The sequence below is a fragment of the Balaenoptera ricei genome, chromosome 17, assembly GCF_028023285.1.
Source record: "Balaenoptera ricei isolate mBalRic1 chromosome 17, mBalRic1.hap2, whole genome shotgun sequence".
Lineage (NCBI taxonomy): Eukaryota > Metazoa > Chordata > Mammalia > Artiodactyla > Balaenopteridae > Balaenoptera > Balaenoptera ricei.
Window position 1 is genome coordinate 28,163,384 of NC_082655.1, and position 23,689 is coordinate 28,187,072.

General features: G+C 35.8%; 1 protein-coding gene across 1 annotated transcript in view; it reads right to left on the reverse strand.

The window, feature by feature from the left end:
- Window positions 1-3,599: 3,599 nt before the first annotated feature.
- The window catches only part of EBAG9 (estrogen receptor binding site associated antigen 9), a 32,455-nt gene continuing 12,365 nt past the window's right edge, over window positions 3,600-23,689 (reverse strand). The window contains exons 3-7 of the mRNA XM_059902415.1: window positions 23,065-23,143; window positions 22,168-22,326; window positions 20,051-20,158; window positions 7,722-7,813; window positions 3,600-4,355 (exon numbers count right to left, since the gene is read on the reverse strand). Coding sequence (XP_059758398.1) covers window positions 4,235-4,355; window positions 7,722-7,813; window positions 20,051-20,158; window positions 22,168-22,326; window positions 23,065-23,143 — 559 coding nt within the window. The 3' untranslated portion in view covers window positions 3,600-4,234. The remainder of the gene's footprint in view (window positions 4,356-7,721; window positions 7,814-20,050; window positions 20,159-22,167; window positions 22,327-23,064; window positions 23,144-23,689) is intronic.

A 23,689-nucleotide genomic window follows, 5' to 3' on the forward strand; every position in this document is an offset into this window, starting at 1 on the left:
CCTGGAGCAGCCAAAATAAAAAATTAATAAATAGCAATTTTTTAAAAAAGAAAGCAAAGTGAAAGAAAGTTACTAGCTGTTGATGTAACCTTGAAACAGCCTTGGTTGTATTAAAGAAAATGGAAGTAAATTACACAAAGAAAAAAAAAAGCTGTCTTTGATACTAGGAGAGAGCAACTTAAATTTTAAAAATCTGTATAATGGGGAAAACAAGTTAAGTTATTAGCTACTAAAATAAGCTCTTAATGGATCCACCATCTTCTTCAGCCCTCCATTCACCTGTTAGAGAGGGGAGAAGCTCCTTGCCCTGCAACCAGCTGCAGGCCCTAGAGCACCCCAACCGCCCAATTTGACTTCAGCCAGAAGCACCCACCTTGTTAACTGCTGTATTCGCCGACACACTTATGAAAGATTTCCTTTGAACAAGGGGCTAACGAGTGTGAAAATCGTTTCAGTAGGTTACCTCAAAGCTGAACTACAAAGGATTGAAGAAAATGTAAATGTTAGCTCTATGTGGCCCAGAGCATGCCTTTAGTAAATACATCATCCAGATGAGCGCAATAAAGCAAATATTGCAACAAACCAAGTCACAGGAATTTTTTGGTTTCCCAGTGCATAGAAAAGTTACATTTATACTATACTGTAGTCTATTAAGTGTGCAATAGCATTATGTCAAAAAAATTTACATACCTAAACTTAAAAATACTTTATTGCTAAATATGCTAACCATCATCTGAGCCAGGCATTGATTTCTCTATAAATATTTAAGTCCTAGATGGCAACTTCTTCCAATGTAAACCTGTTTCACCTACATTGGAAATCTGTTGTTTACTGCAGCCATCTTCATTAATAATCTTAGCTAGATCTTCTGGATGACATTCTGCAACTTCTACATTACCACTTGCTGCTTAACCTTGCACATTTGTTAGCGAAATGACTTCTTCTTCCTTAAACCTCATGGACAAATCTCTGCTAGCTTCAAACTTTTCTTCTACCGCTGCATCACCTCTCGGCCCTCACAGAATTGAAGAGAGTTAGGGCCTTGCTCTGGATAAGGCTTCTGGATTAAAGGAATGTTATGGGTAGTTTGATCTTCTATCCAGACCACTAAAACTTTCTCCATGTTAGCAATAAAGCTTTCTTATCTGTATGTTCCCTGGAGTAGCACTTTAAATTTCCTTCAAGAACTTTTCCTTTACATTCACAACTTGGCTAACTGTTAGGCGCAAGAGGCCTAGTTTGGGCCTATCTCAGCTTTCAACATGCGTTCCTCACGACTTAATCATTTCTAGCTTTTTGATTTAAAGTAAGAGATGTATGACACTTCCTTTCTTTTGAACACGTAGAGGCCATCGTTGGGTTTTAAATTTGCCTAGTTTCAATACTGCTGTGTCTCAGGGAATAGGGAGGTGGGAGGAGAGGGACACAGACGGGGGAAGGGCTAGTTGGTGAAGCAGGCAGAACACATACAACATTTATCGATTAAGTTCACTGTCGTATCTTATATGGGTATGGTTCACACCCCAAAAACAATTACAATAGTAAATTAAAAATCACTGATCACCACAACAAATACAATAATGAAAAAGTTTGAAATACCGTGAAAATACCAAAATGTAATGAAGTGAGCAAAGGCTGTTGGAAAATTGGTGCTGATAAACTTGCTCAACACAGGGTTGCCACAAACCTTCAATTTGTCAAAAATACAGTATCTGCAAAGCACAATAAAGCAAAGTGCGATAAAACAAGGTATACCTGTATTGACAAAGTTTAGGCTTTTTGGAACATTGGCCGTGGTTAAATTTATACTCTAGTGGTAAGCTTATCGAGTGGTGTTGAAGATCAATCCAGATGCCAGTTTCTATAGCTACCACCTTCTTCCCAACCACCAGTCTTCATCCAGGAACAGTCACTGCCCTGGCCAGAGGCGACTACATGTTGAAACTGAGGAATTCAGATGCTGAATATTGACTCAAAGATGCTACTAATAAAGAGCCAGGATTCAACTAGAGGATATCCCTAGCTAAAGCTCAATAAAAGGAGATGGCTAGAAACCATGCAATATATATATATAAAAAACACAGAATAAGTTTCCCATGTTTTTCATTATTTGTTATCTCAGTACGTGAAATGCACAATTCAGATGATGGGTAGCACTTCACTAATTCTGTCTATGCCTATCCATATTTCTTTTTTACTTCTACTAATAAGCTTCTAAAACTGATACTCCTTCGCTAAAATTAAGAAAACAAAAACAGAAACCATAAATTTAGAAGCTAAAGGAGCCAGTTTGCTACTAAAGGATTTATCATATGTATTTAACTCCATGACTTTTTTTGGAACAATATACCCAATTTAATACAGGAGTTTAGTTTACATACCAACAGAGGTCAAAAAATTCAAGAATTCCTATCTATTCTTTCCATAAGAAAAACCTCTTTCTTCCTAATTAATCATACAGACTATAATTTCTATCCAGTCTTTATTTCTAAATAAACAAAAATAAAAAATCAAACAAAAAACAAAATCTCACACATGAAAATCATGACCAAAGCAGACTTCAATAACTATGGGGGAAAAACACTAAGACTGATTGTACTAAAGGAGAAATTACCCTTTCAAACCCCCAATTTAGAGAAAGCATGTAGCATTCCTATAATAACTAAAAATAAATAAATACAAGACATAAGATAATTCATTTATTATTAAAAATTTGAGTCTAATTCTATTTAATTGGGAGTTTACTGGCAAAAACTCTCTAATAAACATAACTGAAAATATAGCTTGGGGCTATAACAGGAAGTTTTTTTATCAAAGTTAAATTTCAACCGATTCCACTTTGCTGTACACCTGAAACTAACACACTGTAAATCAACTGTACTCCAATAAAAATTGTTTAAAAATAAAATTGCATTTAGTCTGGAAGCTTAGGGTAAGAACTTAGCTCACTGTATAGTTTCTGATTTTACCATGAAATATCACTTTAATTCAAATAAATTAGCAGTGTTTGGCCTGTAGAGTATTTGTGACATTTTCAAAATCCACAAAATGTTCATTTGGGCAACAGCTTTTAAGAAAGTAAAAATATTAAATTCTAAAGCCACAGAAGGTCAGGCTGGATATATTTTAATTGTGGAGACAAAATTAATGAGATTTTAAACTATCAAATCTACATTTTTCCCTATGAACACAGTCTATATCTATTTCCTGAAAACTATTTTGAAGCTAGTCAACATCTGAAAATAGAAGTATTATTATTCCTATCTTGGTTTAATAAATCAATAATGTTAATGTTACCTTAGTCAACAACATAGGTAACCTACATTATGTCAGATATATAAAACTGATACAGAAATTATCTAAAAGCTTTGAAATAGTAAAACTGAAGGCTATATGCATTTGTAAATTAATGCCTTTTGGTGGGGAGGAGCTAAGGTACTTAAAGATACCATAACATCTTAAAATCTACAACGACAGGGAAAAACTACTAATACTAGCTTTTAAAACTCACAAGTTATAATAACGTAAAACAAATTTGCCATTTTAGCTGATTTTCAATGTTTATACATGTAATATAAATGACAAATATGTATAACATTACAACACCATCTAAAAGAAAACAATGATGTACAAAATGTTTGTAATAAATAAAATTATTGCATTTAATGTCATTTTCTTGAAAACCGAAATTACCAGATCCCTAATGAATACCAGTTCAAGTTAAAGGAAATGTGTGCCAATACCAGCTTCTGACAACAAAAATAAGAAGTTAAAGCTCTGCAAGTTTGTCTGATTTAGGTCAGGTAATCATGGAAACAAAAGAATATTTAAAATTATTTATTTTATCATTATGCACATTGAAGGAAAGCATTATAGACAGCAGAGTTCTTTCCCACCATAAAATTTACACCCATTTAATTAGCTAGAAACACTAGCTTGAAGAGGTACTGATATATTCCATTTGTAATAATTTCCCTACAGCAAACAATTGTCTTACAGTTGGAACATGTTGAAGAAAATATTGTCTCACAAGTCTTTTTTGTTCTTTGAGTCTCAATCACCAAGAGTTCAAGGGACTTTGAGAGAATCCTGGTGTCCTGTATGGCCTGATGAATGCATTAAAATCAAGCACTGTATTTGCATTCTGAAAATACTCTTAGCTCCATACAAATGTTGCTTGGGTTGTGGAGCTCACATTTCTCCCACTGGCACTATGCATCTGAAGGACATTTTGTTATGAAAGTTTCACACCAATTTTGTTTTGTTCCTTCTTCATTAGCCGCTGTGCTTCCTTTTCCATTTTCTTCCTTTGTTGTTCTGCTGCTCTCTTTTCTCTGTCTGCTATCTTCTGCTGCCTGAAAAGAAACATATTCGTATTTTTACTTTTAGAAAACACTACACAGGTAAAATGGCAAATAAATTCCAGAAAGAAACAGCACTGCCCTTTTACTATCATAAAATTTAAATTTAAAAAGTCTTCATTCTTCTCACTGCTTTGAAATTTCAAAGATTTTCAAGAACAGTATTTTTTTTAATCTTTAGAACATGACTTGCAAAATAAAAAAGGTATTATCTCTGTTTTAAAAATAAGTAAAATGGGGCATTCAGGTTAAGTGAAATGTCCAAAGTCATAAGATTAAGGTTAAGAACCCACATCTCCTGATCCCTCTTCTTCAGATTATTTTCACTAAAACACTACTTCCATTGGACCACACCTTCTTTTTGGTACCATTCAGAAAAGCCTGATATTTAGGATTAAATATTCTGTTATTATAATAGTTAAAAACAGTCAGCTAAAGGATGTCAAGAACACAGATGTACAGAGCACAAAGAGAAAATGGAAACTTAAGACATGACTTCCAACTAGAAGTTAGAAATCTATTTAAAGATTTGACTAGCTCTACTAATGAAGGGGCAGAATGGTGGGTATTTACTAATTACACATTATGAAATACCTTCCCCCAGTCCCTCCCTAACTCCACTGATCTAGAATCACTAAACCCCTCTATATTTATTGCTTTTTTAAAATTGAAGTATAGTTGATTTACAATGTTCTGTTAATTTCCACTATATGGTAAAGTGATTCAGTTATGTATATATACATTTTAAAATATTCTTTTCAATTATGGTTTATCACAGGATATTGACTATAGTCTGTGTAATATACAATCGGGACCTTGTCATTTATCCGTTCTATATATACTAGTTTGCATCTGCTAACCTCCAAGTCCCAATCCACCCCCACCCCCTCCCGGCAACCACAAGTCTGTTCTCTATGTCTGTGAGTCTGTTTCTGTTTCGTAGATAGGTTCATTTGTGTCATATTTTAGATTCCACATCTAAGTGCTCTATCTTATTGACTGATTTGTATGGGAAGTGGGAGTAGGAGTGTGGTGATGAAATAGGAGAAAGAAGAGCAGAAGCTGGTCCTGGGTCTGAAGGTTTAGGATATGAGAAAGTAAGTCAAGAAGCACACAAGGCTGAAGAAGGAAGCTGTAGGGCACAGCTGGGCAGCAGATAGGCAACACTGGATCATATATAGAAAAATCTAGTGTGGATTACCCATATATGGCCAGCTCAAAGCTGGCTATAGTGAGTGAAATGTATATACACTTCTCAATCATACTTACAAATGGGAGTAAGCAGAGGTATGGATGACCAAAATTCAAGAAAGTAGAGAGACTTATTTTAGGCAACATTTTGACCGTCACCATCAATTAACTAAAATTTCAAAAGAATAGTTTTAAAAAATCTAGTTTTCACTAGCTCTGCTCACTTTCAAGCAAAACTGGTATCTGCACTAAAAGCATCAAAATGTCTGGGGCAAAAAAAGAAAGAGAAAAAGAATTAAAAAGGGCTGGCTAGGTTACAAACAAATAAGATAATCGAGCTTTGACCTAGTTACTAGCTGATATATAAATATCAACAATTAATATTTCTGGTACAAGAGGCAACTTAGACATTAATGCAGACAAAATATATTTTTCCTGTCCAGATACATGTCTGGAATCACTAAGGTACCAGAATCTTTTTCCTGAATGATACTGATCATAGTACTGGTAGTATTTAAAGTGGCAATGGGAAACAGGCTAGGTTAGAGGCTATGGATTATGGATACACTTTTAAAATTCTCAGTGTTATCCTGGGGGCGGTAACAACATATGGAAGCCTCCAGGTGTTTTTGGCTCTACTTATGCAACTTGAAGCAAGAAACATGTCTATTACTGACTAATAGGCTCCCTCTCCCAAGCTGTCGTATCAAAAGCACTAAGTTTGAGTTTTTTGGTCTTGTTTTGTTCAGGGTGAAAGAAGATAGGGTGAAAAAGAAAAGGTTTTTGTTCAGTGAATGTTCAGCTACTTGTGAACTCATAAACTCTACAGTGTTGTCATTAAGATTACTGGATTCAAAATGAATAGCTCCCTCCTTTATCCTTGTGGTTGATGACACCAATCATCACTAGAATCCCCAAAATGTTCTAAAATACCCAGACTTCTGTATCTATGATTTATCCAAAAGAAATAGAGTAAAAAATAAAAAATAAAAAAATAAGTGACACCTTTTTTGACAATCCATGCAACATAAAAATGTTTACAATTTTAAAACTATTTCCTTTATACTGAATAATTGTCAAGCAGGAACTAAATATTTAAAACTCTCACAACTTTACTGACTTTTGTAATGTGACCCCTTCCTGTTTAAAAAAAAATGCTGAAAACAGTTAAGGACAAGATCAAAAAAAGGTCAGCCTTAACTCCCAGTTATTTAACTACACCCTCTGCTGGTTGTTCAAGGTAATTATAATTTATCGGTAAAGACAGGAAAGGACAATGCAAAAATGAAATCAGTTGTTTCGTTAAGATAGTCAAATAAAGAGTAATTCATTTTCTATCCCAATTATAAAAACCATATTTGAAAAAAACACATTGCTATATTTTACTTTATCATCTTGAAAAATGCAAAAGTAATTTAGATACATTTACATATCTGAGTTTTCATCAGTGATGACAGTCACAGACTCTCTCAAGGTAAATTTTCTTTTTACCCTTGACCTAATGTGGTAGTAGCAAGAATTAAGTTTACTGCTCACAAAAACAAAGAAATAAGAACATAACCAACAAAAGCAAACTTGAAAACCTCCAGGATAATATTTTCTGTAGAGCAGGCAGTAAGTATATGACTTATGTTATCTACCTCAGGGCTTTCAAGTACATAAACTGAAATACACATACAAATGTAGAGTGCAGTACAAGTTATTTTCAAATAGCAGTGCTATTCACTGCTATATTCAAATGAGCAGTGCTGGCACTATGCTAGACCACGGGGAAACAAAACTAAAGGTATAATTTCTGACCTAGAGAAAATACATTGTTGTGACTCACATTTCACAGTAGGACATTTCAAGAGATAAATATATTTTATAGGGAATGAAGTATAAAGCATATAGTTCAATATGATGTATATATGTAAAAGATCTCATTCTCCATTAATAAATTATTCTTTTGTATCTATATTGCTTTAAATTGTTGGTTTCTGTGAGGTTTTAATCATATAAAATAGCATATGTAGTCTGAAATACAAAAAAACTATCCCATATTATCAAGGTTCAAATGAGAATGACGAAAAATACAACATTTGCAGAATAAGCTTTCTTGACCTTAAATGCAACATGAACAAAACCAGTTCTTCTACTCAGGCTGCAGTGTAAATATTACTCAAATACCTCAGAACTTCTTCAGCTTGCCAGGCCGCATCTTCTTCTTCTTCCCACGCATTGGTATTTTCCTGCCAGGTATCCAAGTCACCTAATTCAGGCTACAATAAAACAAAACAAAGCAAAATTACAATGGTCAAGAGCCACCCTTTTTCCACTCAGTGGTCGAGACAGTATTTTTTTTTTTAAAGAATTTATTATTTTATTTATTTATTTATTTAATTTTTGGCTGCACTGGGTCTTCATTGCTGCGCGCGCGGCTTTCTTAGTTGCAGTGAGCGGGGGCTACTCTTTGTTGCAATGCGTGGGCTTCTCATTGTGGTGGCTTCTCTTCTTGTGAAGCACGGGCTCTAGAGGCGCGGGCTTCAGTAGTTGTGGTTCGCGGGCTCTAGAGCACAGGCTCCGCAGTTGTGGTGCACGGGCTTAGCTGCTCTGTGGCATGTGAGATCTTCCCGGACCAGGGCTCAAACCCATGTCCCCTGCATTGGGAGGCGGATTCTTAACCACTGCGCAACCAGGGAAGCCCAAGAAGAGTATCTTTTAAAGCATAACTCAGACCTTGTCATTGCCCTGTATCTTCTCCACTTTCTTACCACATCCTATATAGGCTCAAATGATTGCCCCCCGTTTGCCTGGAACTGAGGGATTTCCTGAGACGCATGACCTTCCGTACTCAACAGTCCTGGCAAGTCCAGCTTTCTTCCTATTTTATGTTTTAAAGGATATTCCTTTTATATTAACTTTTCTTTTTTTGCCTACTTTAGTTTGGAATAGACAAGAATAGAACATTTGTTCTCTCTGTTGTCTTTTCAGTAAGAAGAAGGAGTGCGGGGTGGAGGAAAGAGAAGAGACAGACTGATCCCAGGCTGGATTAGAGATGCTTGACTGGACTACTCTGTGCTGGGGAGATGAACTGGAAGAACCAAAGTTTCCAAACTAGCACAGTCATCTCCATTTAAGCACAAGTAATTTTCTAGATTTTTCAGTGGCAGTTACTGTCTGGGTCCCAGGCAAAAATGACAGGTCAGGCAAAATGTACTCTTTATTGGAGTACTTCTTCTATACTGTGCTTCCTTTTGCCTGTCTTACTTACTTGATACCATCGGGCTGGCCACACTACCTTCTACTGTTCCCCAGGCCAGACCTCTAAAAGTTCACTTTTTCCTTCCACAAACAATGAAAATGCTCATTCTGGAATGTTTAGTTGGTGGGGAAATAATTACATGCATAAAATAACTGGCACCAAGCTGTGAACAGATTTATTATATTCTCTTTTGAGTACTTAGACCTAAAACCGAAATAAAATGTGTTGAATTTTCTGCTCTTAACCATAAATGAGATACAATCCTCTGTTAAAAAATGTAAAAAAAAATTTCTGATTGTATGTTTAATGTAAATTTCTAAAAGTAAACTAGCTAAATCAAAGAAAAGGATTTTCAAAGTCACTGAATGACTCTCTTGAAAAGTTATACCAACTTATTCTCCTGACAGAAGTAGGTGGAAGTCTTGTTCCCTTGTATTTTTGTCAATACGAGTAGTTAATTGCCTTCTTTTCTGTCTTTGCTAATATGTTAAGATTTAAAATGGTGTCTCGTTATTTTACTTTGACTTTCTTTGAGAACTAATAAGATCAAACTTTTCTTCATGTTATCAGGTTATGTCTATTTCTTATTTGTAAATTTATCCATTTTTCCACTGAGGTGTTTGACTTTTAGTGTATAAAAACATTTAGATACAAAAAAGGTGAAATGACTAAGACCATTAAAAAAAGAGTATCTGATCCTTTAGTAGAGATGGTCTTCTAAGTAAAAAAGAGAAAGTTTTAATTAACAGATTTGCTACATTAAAAACTAAATACATCTGCCCATCAAAAACATCCAAACTAAATTATAAAGCCGATAAAAAAGTGAAAATTGTAAAAGATGACAGAAAAGAGTTAATATCCTTAGTATAAAAAGAGCTATCACAACAGTACAAATGATAAATTCCAAAAAGAATGTGCAATTTAAAAGAAAAATCTAATTTGTGGAATGGGTAATAAGATATTTTGGTGTAGAGAACAAAGTGCAGTAGATTACCATTCTCTCCTAGGTAATGCCCCTTTATTTTGTCTGGTTGGCGGGGAAATATCTGGAAACAGCATTGGAAACATTCTCCTTCTACCATATTTACCTCTTCCAAACTCTTTAAGCTGTGACATGTGTATAACTTTATAATAAGCTATATTAGTATTATAATAACATTATTACAGCTAGGTGGCAAATGTACTAATTCACTGAGGAGGTTTGAACCACTTTACCAATATGGAACAAACATAAAGTTTTAAATTCAGAAATATAAAATAAAAAACTAAACATTATGATGCTATGCTCTTTTAGAGAAGTATCTGTGGTATTATTATGCTCTCATAACATCATGTAACTGCATAAGAGTTGTCAAAATTTTTAATATTTATGTGTATGATCATTTAACATTGTGTCTCCCCCATTAGAATTCATTCTTCTGAGGCAAGGACCCTGCCTGTTTTGCTAACTTTCTACTATATTACCAGCACCCAGCACAGCATCTGGTATTAGTAGGAATAGTTTTCGACCAATGAATTAAAAACATATATAAACATGGAACCCTCTGGGAGAGGGGTCTAAGAAGTACCTGTGAAGTTAAGCAAAAAAAAAAAAAAAAGAAAGATGAACAGATAGAAGTGGTGGTTTAAAACTATATCTGCAAATTCTTTGACACTCCTTCAAGAGGTGGACCTTAATTCCTCTTCCCTTGTATGTCAGCTGGATTTAGTGACTAGCTTCCAATGAGTAAAATAATGTGGAAGAGACAGTGTTTCCCTTATAAGACTAAGTCATAAACAGGCATTGTGGCTTTACCTCCTGCATGTGCTCCACTCTTTTTCTCAGTGATCATTTGTTCTGGGAAAGTCAGTGGTTATTACATCGTAAGGAAACTCAAGCAGCCCTATGGAGAAGTCCATGGCAAGGAACTGAGGCTTTGTACAACCAACCAGCATTAATCTGTCAGGCAAGTAAGTGATCACCTTTGAAATGAGTCATCCAATGCCGGCGGAGCCTTCAGATAACCACAGCCTCAGCTCATGACTTGCCTGGAAACTCATGAGAAACCCTGAGCCAGAACCACCCAGTTTAGCCACCCCTGGATTCCTAATCCACAGAAACTATGAGATAAAAAAAATATTTATTGTTGTTCAAGCCACTAAGTGTGGGGTTGTTATACAACAATGGATAACTAATGTAATGAAGCAGTCAATAATTACTAATCAATAATTAAGCAATCAAAACATACTTAAAAGCTAGGGTCTGGGGAGGGGTTTGGACAGTGATGTGCTTGAAAAAGTTCAAAGGGACAATCATCGACAGGAAGACACTGGAACTCACCAAAAAAGATAACCCACATCCAAAGACAAAGGAGAAGCCACAATGAGACGGTAGGAGGGGCGCAATCACAGTAAAATCAAATCCCATAAGTGCTGGGTGGGTGACTCACAGACTGGAGAACACTTATACTACAGAAGTCCATGCACTAGAGTGAAGGTTCTGAGCCCCACGTCAGGCTTCCCAACCTGGGGGTCTGGCAATGGGAGGAGGAATTCCTAGAGAATCAGACTTTGAAGGCCAGTGGGATTTGATTGCAGGACTTCGACAGGACTGGGGGAAACAGAGACTCCACTTTTGGAGGGCACACACAAAGTAGTGTGCGCATCGGGACCCAGGAGAAGGAGCAGTGACCCAAGGGAAGACTGAACCAGACCTACCTGCTAGTGTTGGAGGGTCTCCTGCAGAGGCGGGGGGAGGCTGTGGCTCACGGTGGGGACAAGGACACTGGCAGCAGAAGTTCTGGGAAGTACTCCTTGGCGTGAGCCCACCCAGAGTCTGTCATTAGCTCCACCAAAGAGCCCAGGTAGGCTCTAGTGTTGGGTTGCCTCAGGCCAAACAACCAACAGGGAGGGAACCCAGTCCCACTCATCAACAGTCAAGCGGATTAAAGTTTTACTGAGCTCTGCCCACCAGAGCAACAATCAGCTCTACCCACCACCAGTCCCTCCCATCAGAAAACTTACACAAGCCTCTTAGACAGCCTCATCCACCAGAGGGCAGACAGCAGAAGCAAGAACTACAATCCTGCAGCCTGTGGTACAAAAACCACATTCACGGAAAGATAGACAAGATGAAAAGGCAGAGGGCTATGTACCAGATGAAGGAACAAGATAAAACCCCAGAAAAACAACTAAATAAAGTGGAGATAGGCAACCTTGAAGAACAAGAATTCAGAATAATGAGAGTGAAGATGATCCAGGACCTCGGAAAAAGAATGGAGGCAAAGATCGAGAAGATGCAAGAAATGTTTAACAAAGATCTAGAAGAATTAAAGAACAAACAAATAGAGATGAACAATACAATAACTGAAATGAAAACTACACTAGAAGGAATCAATAGCAGAATAACTGAGGCAGAAGAACGGATAAGTGACCTGGAAGACAGAATGGTGGAAGTCACTGCTGCAGAACAAAATAAAGAAAAAAGAATGAAAAGAAATGAAGACAGCCTAAGAGACCTCTGGGACAACATTTAATAAAACAACTTTCTCATTATAGGGGTCCCAGAAGGAGAAGAGAGAGAGAAGGGACCAGAGAAAATATTTGAAGAGATTATAGTCAAAAACTTCCCTAACATGGGAAAGGAAATAGACACCCAAGTCCAGGAAGCGCAGAGAGTCCCATACAGGATAAACCCAAGGAGAAACACACCAAGACACATAGTAATCAAATTGGCAAAAATTAAACACAAAGAAAAATTATTGAAAGCAGCAAGGGAAAAATGACAAATAACATACAAGGGAACTCCCATAAGGTTAACAGCTGATTTCTCAGCAGAAACTCTACAAGCCAGAAGGGAGTGGCATGATATACTTAAAGTGATGAAAGGGAGGAACCTACAACCAAGATTACTCTACCCGGCAAGGATCTCATTCAGATTCGATGGAGAAATCAAAAGCTTTACAGACAAGCAAAAGCTAAGAGAATTCAGCACTACCAAACCAGCTCTACAACAAATGCTAAAGGAACTTCTCTAAGTGGGAAACACAAGAGAAGAAAAGGACCTACAAAAACAAACCGAAAACAATTAAGAAAATGGTCATAGGACATACATATCGATAATTACCTTAAACGTGAATGGATTAAATGCTCCAACCAAAAGACACAGGTTTGCTGAATGGATACAAAAACAAGACCCATGGGGATTCCCTGGTGGCGCAGTGGTTGAGAGTCTGCCTGCCGATGCAGGGGACACGTGTTCGAGCCCTGGTCTGGGAAGATCCCACATGCCGCGGAGCAACTAGGCCCGTGAGCCACAATTGCTGAGCCTGCGTGTCTGGAGCCTGTGCTCCGCAACAAGAGAGGCCGCGAGAGTGAGAGGCCTGCGCACCGCGATGAAGAGTGGCCCCCACTTGCCACGACTAGAGAGGGCCCTCGCACAGAAACGAAGACCCAACACAGCCATAAATAATTAATTAATTAATTAATTAATTAAAAAAAAAACAACGAGATACCATTTAAAAAAAAAAACAAAAAACAAGACTCATATATATGCTGTCTACAAGAGACCCACTTCAGACCTAGGGACACATACAGACTGAAAGGGAGAGGATGGAAAAAGATATTCCATGCAAATGGAAATCAAAAGAAAGCTGGAGTAGCAATACTCATATCAGATAAAATAGACTTTAAAATAAAGAATGTTACAAGAGACAAGGAAGGACACTACATAATGATCGAGGGATCAATCCAAGAAGAAGATATAACAATTATAAATATATATGCACCCAACATAGGAGCACCTCAATACATAAGGCAACTGCTAACAGCTATAAAAGAGGAAATCGACAGTAACACAGTAATAGTGGGGGACTTTTAACACTTCACTTACAACAATGGACAGATCATCCAAAATGAAAATAAATAAGGAAACAGAAGCTTTAAATGACATAATAGACCAGACAGATTTAATTGATATTTAAAGGACATTCCATCCAAAAACAGCAGATTACACTTTCTTCTCAAGTGCGCACAGAACATTCTCTAGGTTAGATCACATCTTGGGTCACAAATCAAGCCTCAGTAAATTTAAGAAAATTGAAATCATATCAAGCATCTTTTCTGACCACAACGCTATGAGATTAGAAATGAATTACAGGGGAAAAAAACGTAAAAAACACAAACACATGGAGGCTAAACAATACGTTACTAAATAACCAAGAGATCACTGAAGAAATCAAAGAGGAAATCAAGAAACACCTAGAGACAAATGACGATGAAAACATGACGATCCAAAACCTATGGGATGCAGCAAAAGCAGTTCTAAGAGGGAAGTTTATAGCTATACAAGCCTACCTCAAAAAACAAGAAAAATCTCAAATAAACAATCTAACCTTACACCTAAAGGAACTAGAGAAAGAAGAACAAACAAAACCCAAACTTAGCAGAAGGAAAGAAATCATAAAGATCAGAGCAGAAATAAATAAAATAGAAACAAAGAAAACAATAGTAAAGATCAATAAAACTAAAAGCTGGTTCTTTGAGAAGATAAACAAAATTGATAAACCATTAGCCAGACTCGTCAAGAAAAAGAGGGAGAGGACTCAAATCAATAAAACTAGAAATGAAAAAGGAGAAGTTACAACAGACACCGCAGAAATACAAAGCATCCTGAGAGACTTCTACAAGCAACTCTATGCCAATAAAATGGACAGCCTGGAAGAAATGGACAAATTCTTAGAAAGGTATAACCTTCCAAGACTGAACCAGGAAGAAACAGAAAATATGAACAGACCAATCACAAGTAATGAAATGCTAACTGCGATTAAAAACCTTCCAACAAACAAAAGTCCAGGACCAGATGGCTTCACAGGTGAATTCTATCAAATATTAAGAGAAGAGCTAACACCCATCCTTCTCAAACTCTTCCAAAACATTGCAGAGGAAGGAACACTCCCAAACTCATTCTATGAGGCCACCATCACCCTGATACCAAAACCAGACAACGATACTACAAAAAAAGAAAATTACAGACCAATATCACTGATGAATATAGATGCAAAAATCCTCAACAAAATACCAGCAAACAGAATCCAACAACACATTAAAAGGATCATACACCATGATCAAGTGGGATTTATCCCAGGGATGCAAGCATTTTTCAATATATGCAAATCAATCAATGTGATACACCATATTAACAAATTGAACAAGAAAAACCATATGATCATCTCAATAGATGCAGAAAAAGCTTTTGATAAAACTCAACACCCATTAATGATAAAAACTCTCCAGAAAGGGGGTATAGAGGGAACCTACCTCAACATAATAAAGGCCATATATGACAAACCCACAGCAAACATCATTCTCAATGGTGAAAAACTGAAAGCATTTCCTCTAAGATCAGGAACAAGACAAGGATGTCCACTCTCACCACTATTATTCAACATAGTTTTGAAAGTCCTAGCCATGGCAATCAGAGAAGAAAAAGAAATAAGAGGAATACAAATTGGAAAAGGAGTAAAACTGTCACTGTTTGCAGATGACATGATACTATACAGAAAGAATCCTAAAAATGCCACCAGAAAACTACTAGAGCTAATCAATGAATTTGGTAAAGCTGCAGGATACAAAATTAAGGCACAGAAATCTCTTGCATTCCTATACACTAATGATGAAAAATCTGAAAGAGAAATTAAAGAAACACTCCCATTTACCATTGCAACAAAAAGAATAAAATACCTAGGAATAAACCTACCTAGGGAGACAAAAGACCTGTATGCAGAAAACTATAAGACACTGATGAAAGAAATTAAAGATGATACCAACAGATGGAGAGATATACCATGTTCTTGGATTGGAAGAATCAATATTGTGAAAATGACTATACTACCCAAAGCCATCTACAGATTCAATGCAAACCCTATCAAATTACCAATGGCATTATTTATGGAACTAGAACAAAACATCTTAAAATTTGTATGGAGACACAAAAGACCCCGAATAGCCAAAACAATCCTGAGGGGGGAAAAAAAAATGGAGCTGGAAGAATCAGACTCCCTGACTTCAGACTGTACTACAAAGCTACAGTAATCAAGACAATATGGTACTGGCACAAAAACAGAAACATAGATCAATGGAACAAGATAGAAAGCCCAGAGATAAACCCATCCACCTATGGTCAACTAATCTATGACAAAGGAGGCAAGGATATACAATGGAGAAAAGGCAGTCTCTTCAATAAGTGAAAACTGGACAGCTACATGTAAAAGAATGAAATTAGGACACTCCCTAACACCATACACAAAAATAAACTCAAAATGGATTCGAGACCTAAATGTAAGACCAGACACTATAAAACTCTTAGAGGAAAACAAAGGAAGAACACTCTTTGACATAAATCACAGCAAGATCTTTTTTGATCCACCTCCTAGAGTAATGGAAAGAAAAACAAAAATAAACAAATGGGACCTAATGAAACTTCAAAGCTTTTGCACAGCAAAGGAAACCATAAACAAGACGAAAAGACAACCCTCAGAATGGGAGAAAATATTTGCAAACGAATCAACAGACAAAGGATTAATCTCCAAAATATATAAACAGCTCATGCAGCTCAATATTAAAGAAACAAACAACCCAATCCAAAAATGGGCAGAAGACCTAGATAGACATTTCTCCAAAGAAGACATACAGATGGCCAAGAAACACATGAAAAGCTGCTCAATGTCACTAATTATTAGAGAAATGCAAATCAAAGCTACAATGAGGTATCACCTCACACCAGTTAGAATGGGCATCATCAGAAAATCTACAAACAACAAATGCTGGAGAGGGTGTGGAGAAAAGGGAACCCTCTTGAACTATTGGTGGGAATGTAAATTGATACAGCCACTATGGAGAACAGTATGGAGGTTCCTTGAAAAACAAAAAATAGAATTACCATATGATCCAGCAATCCCACTACTGGGCATATACCCAGAAAAAATCATAATTCAAAAAGACACATGCACCCCAATGTTCATTGCAGTACTATTTACAATAGCCAGGTCATGAAAGCAACCTAAATGCCCATCGACAGACGAATGGATAAAGAAGTAGTGGTACATATATACAATGGAATATTACTCAGCCATAAAAAGGAACAAAATTGAGTCATTTGTTGAGACGTGGATGGATCTAGAGCCTGTCACACAGAGTGAAGTAAGTCAGAAAGAGAAAAACAAATATCATATATTAATGCATGCATGTGGAACCTAGAAAAATGGTACAGATGAACCGGTTTGCAGGGCAGAAGTTGAGACACAGATGTAGAGAACAAACGTATGGACACCAAGGGGGGGAAAGCCACGGGGGGGTGGGGATGGTGGTGTGCTAAATTGGGCGATTGTGATTGACAAGTACACACTGATGTGTATAAAATTGATGACTAATAAGAACCTGCTGTATAAAAAAATAAATTAAATTAAATTTAAAAATTAAAAAAAAAAAAAGGCTTCCCTGGTGGCACAGTGGCTAAGAATCTGCCTGTCAATGCAGGGGACACAGGTTCGTGCCCTGGTCCGGGAAGATCCCACATGGTGTGGAGCAACTAAGTCCGTGTGCCACAACTACTGAGCCTGCGCTCTAGAGCCCACAAGCCACAACTACTGAGCCCACGTGTCACAACTACTGAAGCGTGTGCGCCTAGAGCCTGTGCTCCGCAAGAAGAGAAGCCACAGCAATGAGAAGCCTGCGCACTGCAACAAAGAGTAGCCTCCGCTCGCCACAACCAGAGAAAGCCTGCGCACAGCAACAAAGACCCAACACAGCCATAAATAAATAAATAAATAAATTCATAAAAAACAAAAAAACAAAAACTAATACTAGGACTTCCGTGGTGGCGCAGTGGTTAAGAATCCGCCTGCCAATGCAGGGGACACGGGTTCAAGCCCTGGTCTGGGAAGATCCCACATGCCGTGGAGCAACTAAGCCCGTGTGCCACTACTACTGAGCCTGTGCTCTAGAGCCCGCAAGCCACAACTACTGAGCCCACGTGCCACAACTACTGAAGCCCACGCACCTAGAGCCCGTGCTCTACAACAAGAGAAGCCACTGCAATGAGAAGCCCTCGCACCGCAACGAAGAGTAGCCCCCGCTCGCCACAACTAGAGAAAACCCACGCGCAGCAACAAAGACCCAATGCAGCCAAAAATAAATGAAATAAAGTAATTAAAAAAAAAAAAAAAAACACTAATACTAAACTTTCTTTGGGTTATTTGTATGCAAATATGTTAATATAAATGTTTCAGACATTACATGAAATTCCTAAAAATCTTATATGTTCTGGTATAATGTTATAAGTCATAATTCTAGTTATTACTTTAAAATGTGTATCTCAGAAATAACTAAATTTCCTTGTGAATTGCATTATCATGAACTTTCATCAAATCTTTAACCGTGGTCATTTTTAAGTCTTTTGTCATTTACAGACAGTTCTGGGTGTACTCTGATGCTTTTGCAAAAATGTTCCTATAAAAGGGTTTCATCTTCAAGGAATTCATGGAAGAGACTGACAAGTACAGGTTTCTGGCAACTGACTATACTGCTGAACTGAATGAATAAGCATTTTCAGAACTCGAATGGAAAACTGATGAATTCATTAAAGTGCTAACAAAAGATCAAGATGAAAAAAAATTAATTACATGGGACTGAGTGAACTGATGAGGATGATTTTAATTTTTGTGACTTTCTGTTTGAATAAAAAAAAAAAACCAAAAAGCCAACATCTACTTACATAAGCAGGTTGAACATTAAGCAAGATGCAAGAACTTAATACTTTTCTTCCCTAAATGCAAAGTAATGATTTGTGTTTGAGATGTACACTTATTGGTAATCTGGCTATCATTTTATATATTTAGTCACTGCCTTTTATATCGCAGTTCTAAGGAAAGCTTTTAGTCTAGAAAGTACTTTATATACTGTTGAGTACCTTCAACTTCCATTTCAGACTCCTCATATTTCAAATGTGAACTTGTCTTAATCAGTTGGAAAGAATGTAGAGATTTATGGAGCTAATTTAAAAAATAGAGCACTTCTACTGAGAAAAGAGTTTTCTCATATCAACACTAGATAAAAAAATGACTTAGTTTGATATAAGAATTTCAGTCATTTATAGGAGAGTTTCCACAATGATTTTTCCCTTAAATTTGTTTCAAATAAATTAAACGTGACATCTCTATATCAACAAAAAAAAAAAAAAAAGGAAAAGTTCAAAGCTGATTCTGATAGCCTCCAAGGTTGAAAATCACAGTTACATACTTTCCTCACTACTTTTGTCCTTAGAAGTGTTGTATTTAAGTCAAATCTATTTTAAGTTAAACCACACTTTAAATGTAAATATACTCTACTAGGAAAACAATTCATAACTTACTTAAAAATAACCTGCTATTAAGGTTAAATTTTAGTGGTAATCTCTTTAAAGGTCATATATATATTTTTTTCACACACACACACACCGTATTTTATTTTTTACAAGAGATAAATAAACTGACACCAAGCATTGTAAATAGATGACCACAACAAAAGCAACAATGATTGCAATTACCAAACATGAAACACACTCATACTATGTCATAATATTGACATTCAGTCCAGTAATCCTCCACTGTTAACAGCTCCTTTACTTTGCAGTGAAAATTGATTTGTATATTTTTTGCCTCTGAGTCCGTGTGGGATTTTTTTTTTTTATTCAAACAGAAAGTCACAAAAATTAAAATCATCCTCATCAGTTCATTCAGTCCCATGTAATTAATTTTTTTTTCATCTTGATCTTTTGTTAGCACTTTAATGAATTCATCAGTTTTCCATTAGAGTTCTGAAAATGCTTATTCATTCAGTTCAGCAGTATAGTCAGTTACCAGAAACCTGTACTTGTCAGAGTCTTTTCCATGAATTCCTTGAAGATGAAACCCTTTTATAGGAACATTTTTGCAAAAGCATCAGAGTACACCCAGAACTGTCTGTAAATGACAAAAGACTTAAAAATGTAAAGGTCATATTTTTAAATAACATTTTTGTCTCTATCTTTTATGTGTACAATGGACCCTGATCTTAATATCTGATGTAATTTATAATCTCATAAAAGAATAGGATTGGTAACCTCTCTTGATCTGCTAAACCTGTTTCAAAGCCATACAAAAGAAATACTATGTTCAATTCATTTTAATTTTTTTCTTCTTCTTTTAATAAAATAGAAATGAAAAAAAATCTCTTGCCTAGATACCATTAGCATACTTACAGATTGATGAATAAAAGGCATATCTTGTGTAGCTGCTAGTCTACTAGAGAAACCTGTGCTACCATCTGGGATGCCAAAATTTAATGGTTCTCTCTTCTTAATAATGATCTGAAAGATTAATCAAAAGAGAATTATAGGAACATTTTACACATCACTATATAAACACAGACAAATTAACTGACCAAAGCATTTTATAATTATTTAAAATATGTTCTACCTTTCTTCTTTTAAAATTTACAATGTAAAAAAAATTTTTTTTAAAGTCTATAAAGAGCACCAAAATTCTTAGGCAATTGTCACACAAATCAGTCGCATACTAAGAAAAATTATATTTCACTTTTTTCTAAAACAATAAATTTTCCTCTTCCTCTTTCCTTACTTTCCCTGGACCCCCCAAAATATAATTAGGCATTTTTAGGCACTGTATTAAACAAGAATATGTATCATATCCTACCAGAAGTATAACCAGTTCTCTAAGCATGTGGGTATCTGTGAATACATTAGCTCTTTCAGGCCAGTAGGATTAGTTTTGTAGCTTAAAAGCATTTTCATTCTAACTAATTTATTAAGGTACTATTGTAATATACTGAGTTCCTATTAAGAGCAGCAAAATAGACTTTCAAAATAAAAGGTACTCATCTACTAAGAAATTCACTTAAAACTCCTTGAAAAATATACAACTTAATGCATTTGGACAACTCAACAAAAACAACTATGATTACAGTATGTAAATGTTATCAGCCTTGAAAATCTAAAAATAAATATACAGATGAAACTGGCTGGAAGGTAGAAGAGGGTGAAAAACCCTATTAGAGAATTGTGGAATAAATAATGTCCTCATTTTATAAGTATATTTATAAAAAATATTTTCTATGCTTGATTGAACAATGGAACTTTAAGTATTTTTTTCTTTTGAAAACAACAGGATGACTGATGAGGTAGATTGGAATAAAAACATTACAGTATTTGAAAAGGGGGTAAGAGGGGTAAGGTGGTACGAAATAAACCCCCGTTTACCATAGTATGAAGTCAGTGGACAATATCTGTGATTGGTAAATCAAGACACAGCAATATAAGAATACTATATACAGATATGATGAAAAATGCTAGAAGCCCAAACAGAAAAAGTTATGGGTGGCTGCTTTTAGGAAGTAGAACTGATATGAAGAATGATGGGGCAGAAGTCTATTGCTTTTCATTATAAGCTCTTCTATATTCTTTGATTTAAAAACAATTTTCAGGGACTTCCCTGGTGGCACAATGCTTAGGAATCCGCCTGCCAATGCAGGGGACACGGGTTCGAGCCCTGGTCCAGGAAGATCCCACATGCCACAGAGCAACTAAGCCCGTGTGCCACAACTACTGAGCCCATGTGCCACAACTACTGAAGCCCGCGCGCCTAGAGCCCGTGCTATGCAACAAGAGAAGCCACTGCAATGAGAAGCCCGTGCACCGCAATGAAGAGTAGTTCCAGCTCGCCGCAACTAGAGAAAGCCCGCGTGCAGCAATGAAGATCCAACGCAGCCAAAAATAAATAAATAAATTTAAAAACAACTCTCAAATGTACATGTACTATTTTGATAAAAAGAAAGGAAAATACTCAGCCATTGTTCTTTTTCTAATAATTCCCTGCATCTTTAAGTGATTGTCCATATATAACTATATAACTCAAAAGGGATAAAATAAAGTGTGGATGACTACACAAACCCACAACAATTACACTAAGTTCTCAGAGTCTTGCATCAGTTTGATAATGGTTATAAACAATGGAAACTACTTAACAGTTTGTAGACATCACTGAACTGTGAACTAATCTTTTAAGGTTAGAACTGTATCTTATCCAGCTTAGTCTCCATAGCAGAGACTGGAGTCTAGAATCTGACATACAGTAGGATTTCTATAAATGCTTAGACACAATTTTAAAAGACTTGGGGGTACAGTTTACTAGATCTATGTCCAGGTCACTTGAATATATAAGCTTCTTTAACATGACAGAAAACATAATTGCTAATTAGAAATAGGCTTTCTAACAAATACTAATTATACTAATTTTAATTATAGGAATCTGAAGAGCGGTTTAATAGTTTAATCTCAAAAAGCACAAATTTTTAACATACTTTCTGGGTTTTCCTTATAGTTGGTGTCATGTCCTTAAAATAGTCAGGTTCCAGTTGTTCTAAAGCATTTTGCTGTGTTGCCACATTCCCATTCCCTCCTTCAATCTTTACACTTGTGGGTGCATCTTCATCCCAGGAAGTCCACTCTTCAACATCTGTCTAAATTTAAATGATCAACACTGTCAGCCACAAAATTCATCATTTATTAGAAAAATGAGCTTTCTAAAACATTGGTTATTCAAACTTTTTGAACAATGGGAAAATACAAATTTTATACCACATACCAAAACTAGATGAAAAGTTTAAAAGAAATATTCTATGAGTTAGACATTCTGTTCTACCCATTAAAAAAAAACAACAAAACAAAAGAAAATTTTTTTGCTTTAAAAATTGAACTGACATTAAAATTACAGCCCACAGAAGGAGACTTGGAACTTGCAACCTAACCTTAACCAGGTTTATTGCCTGATAAAATAATAACATTCTTTATAGTATTTAAATAAGATAGAGTCCCAAACATAATATTCAACATATCCATGAAGTAACCTGCAAATGAACAATGAAGAAATCTCAACTTGAATGGAAAAAGTCAATCAACAGACACAAACCCCAAGATGATATAAATGTTGGAATTATCTAAGACTTTAAAATAGTTATTATAAAAATGCTCTAATAAGCAATAGCAAACACTCTTAAGACCAATAAAAAAGAAAACCTCAGCAAAGAAACAGAAAATAAAGAACAAAATAAAAATTTTATAATAAAAAAATTTAATAACAACAATAAAAATCCTGACCCTGACTACCAAATTAATTTCATGACATACTAATGGTCGGCAATCCAGTTTGAAAAATATGGTTCTGGACCACTTATCCAACATTCAAAAAAAAAAATTACCTGCTTAGGAACTGATGAATAATCAACTGTAGTTGGCAAAGTTATTTGGTCTCCACTTAATTTCCGTCCTCTGCCAGATCTAAAACAAAAATGAAATAGTTTATTTCAAGAAACTACCAAAACAAGCATGGGTAAAAAGCACTACGGACAGTAACTTAAGGCTTATAAGAGAAGGTCTTTTTCAATTTTTGAATTATTTATTTTAATAATTAACAATTGTTTGTTAAGATATGAAAAGAAAAGGCATATATCAAATATCTTTTAAATATTTTGAAAATACTGGACAGGATAACACAATGGCTTTTTGGCTTAGGATTCAGAATTATAGTCAAACTCAGGAGGACTATAAAGCCAAAAACAAAAACACAAACTGATTTCAAACCATGCTCCTAAGAGTACTGTGAATTCTGTTAAGTGAAGCTCTCGGATACCTATGCTGTTTTAACCAGGGTGGCCTGGCTTTTGTTTTACATAGTTGGTTTCTCATTAAGATTACTATTCAACTATTAAGAAGTTTGAAAATCACTGGGTTGAACTATAAACTGTACCCAACAAGTTTTAAGGATTAGTGGGAAAAGTACTATATTAAAGTAGGTAAGTATTGTCACAGAGTTGTTAAGAGCAT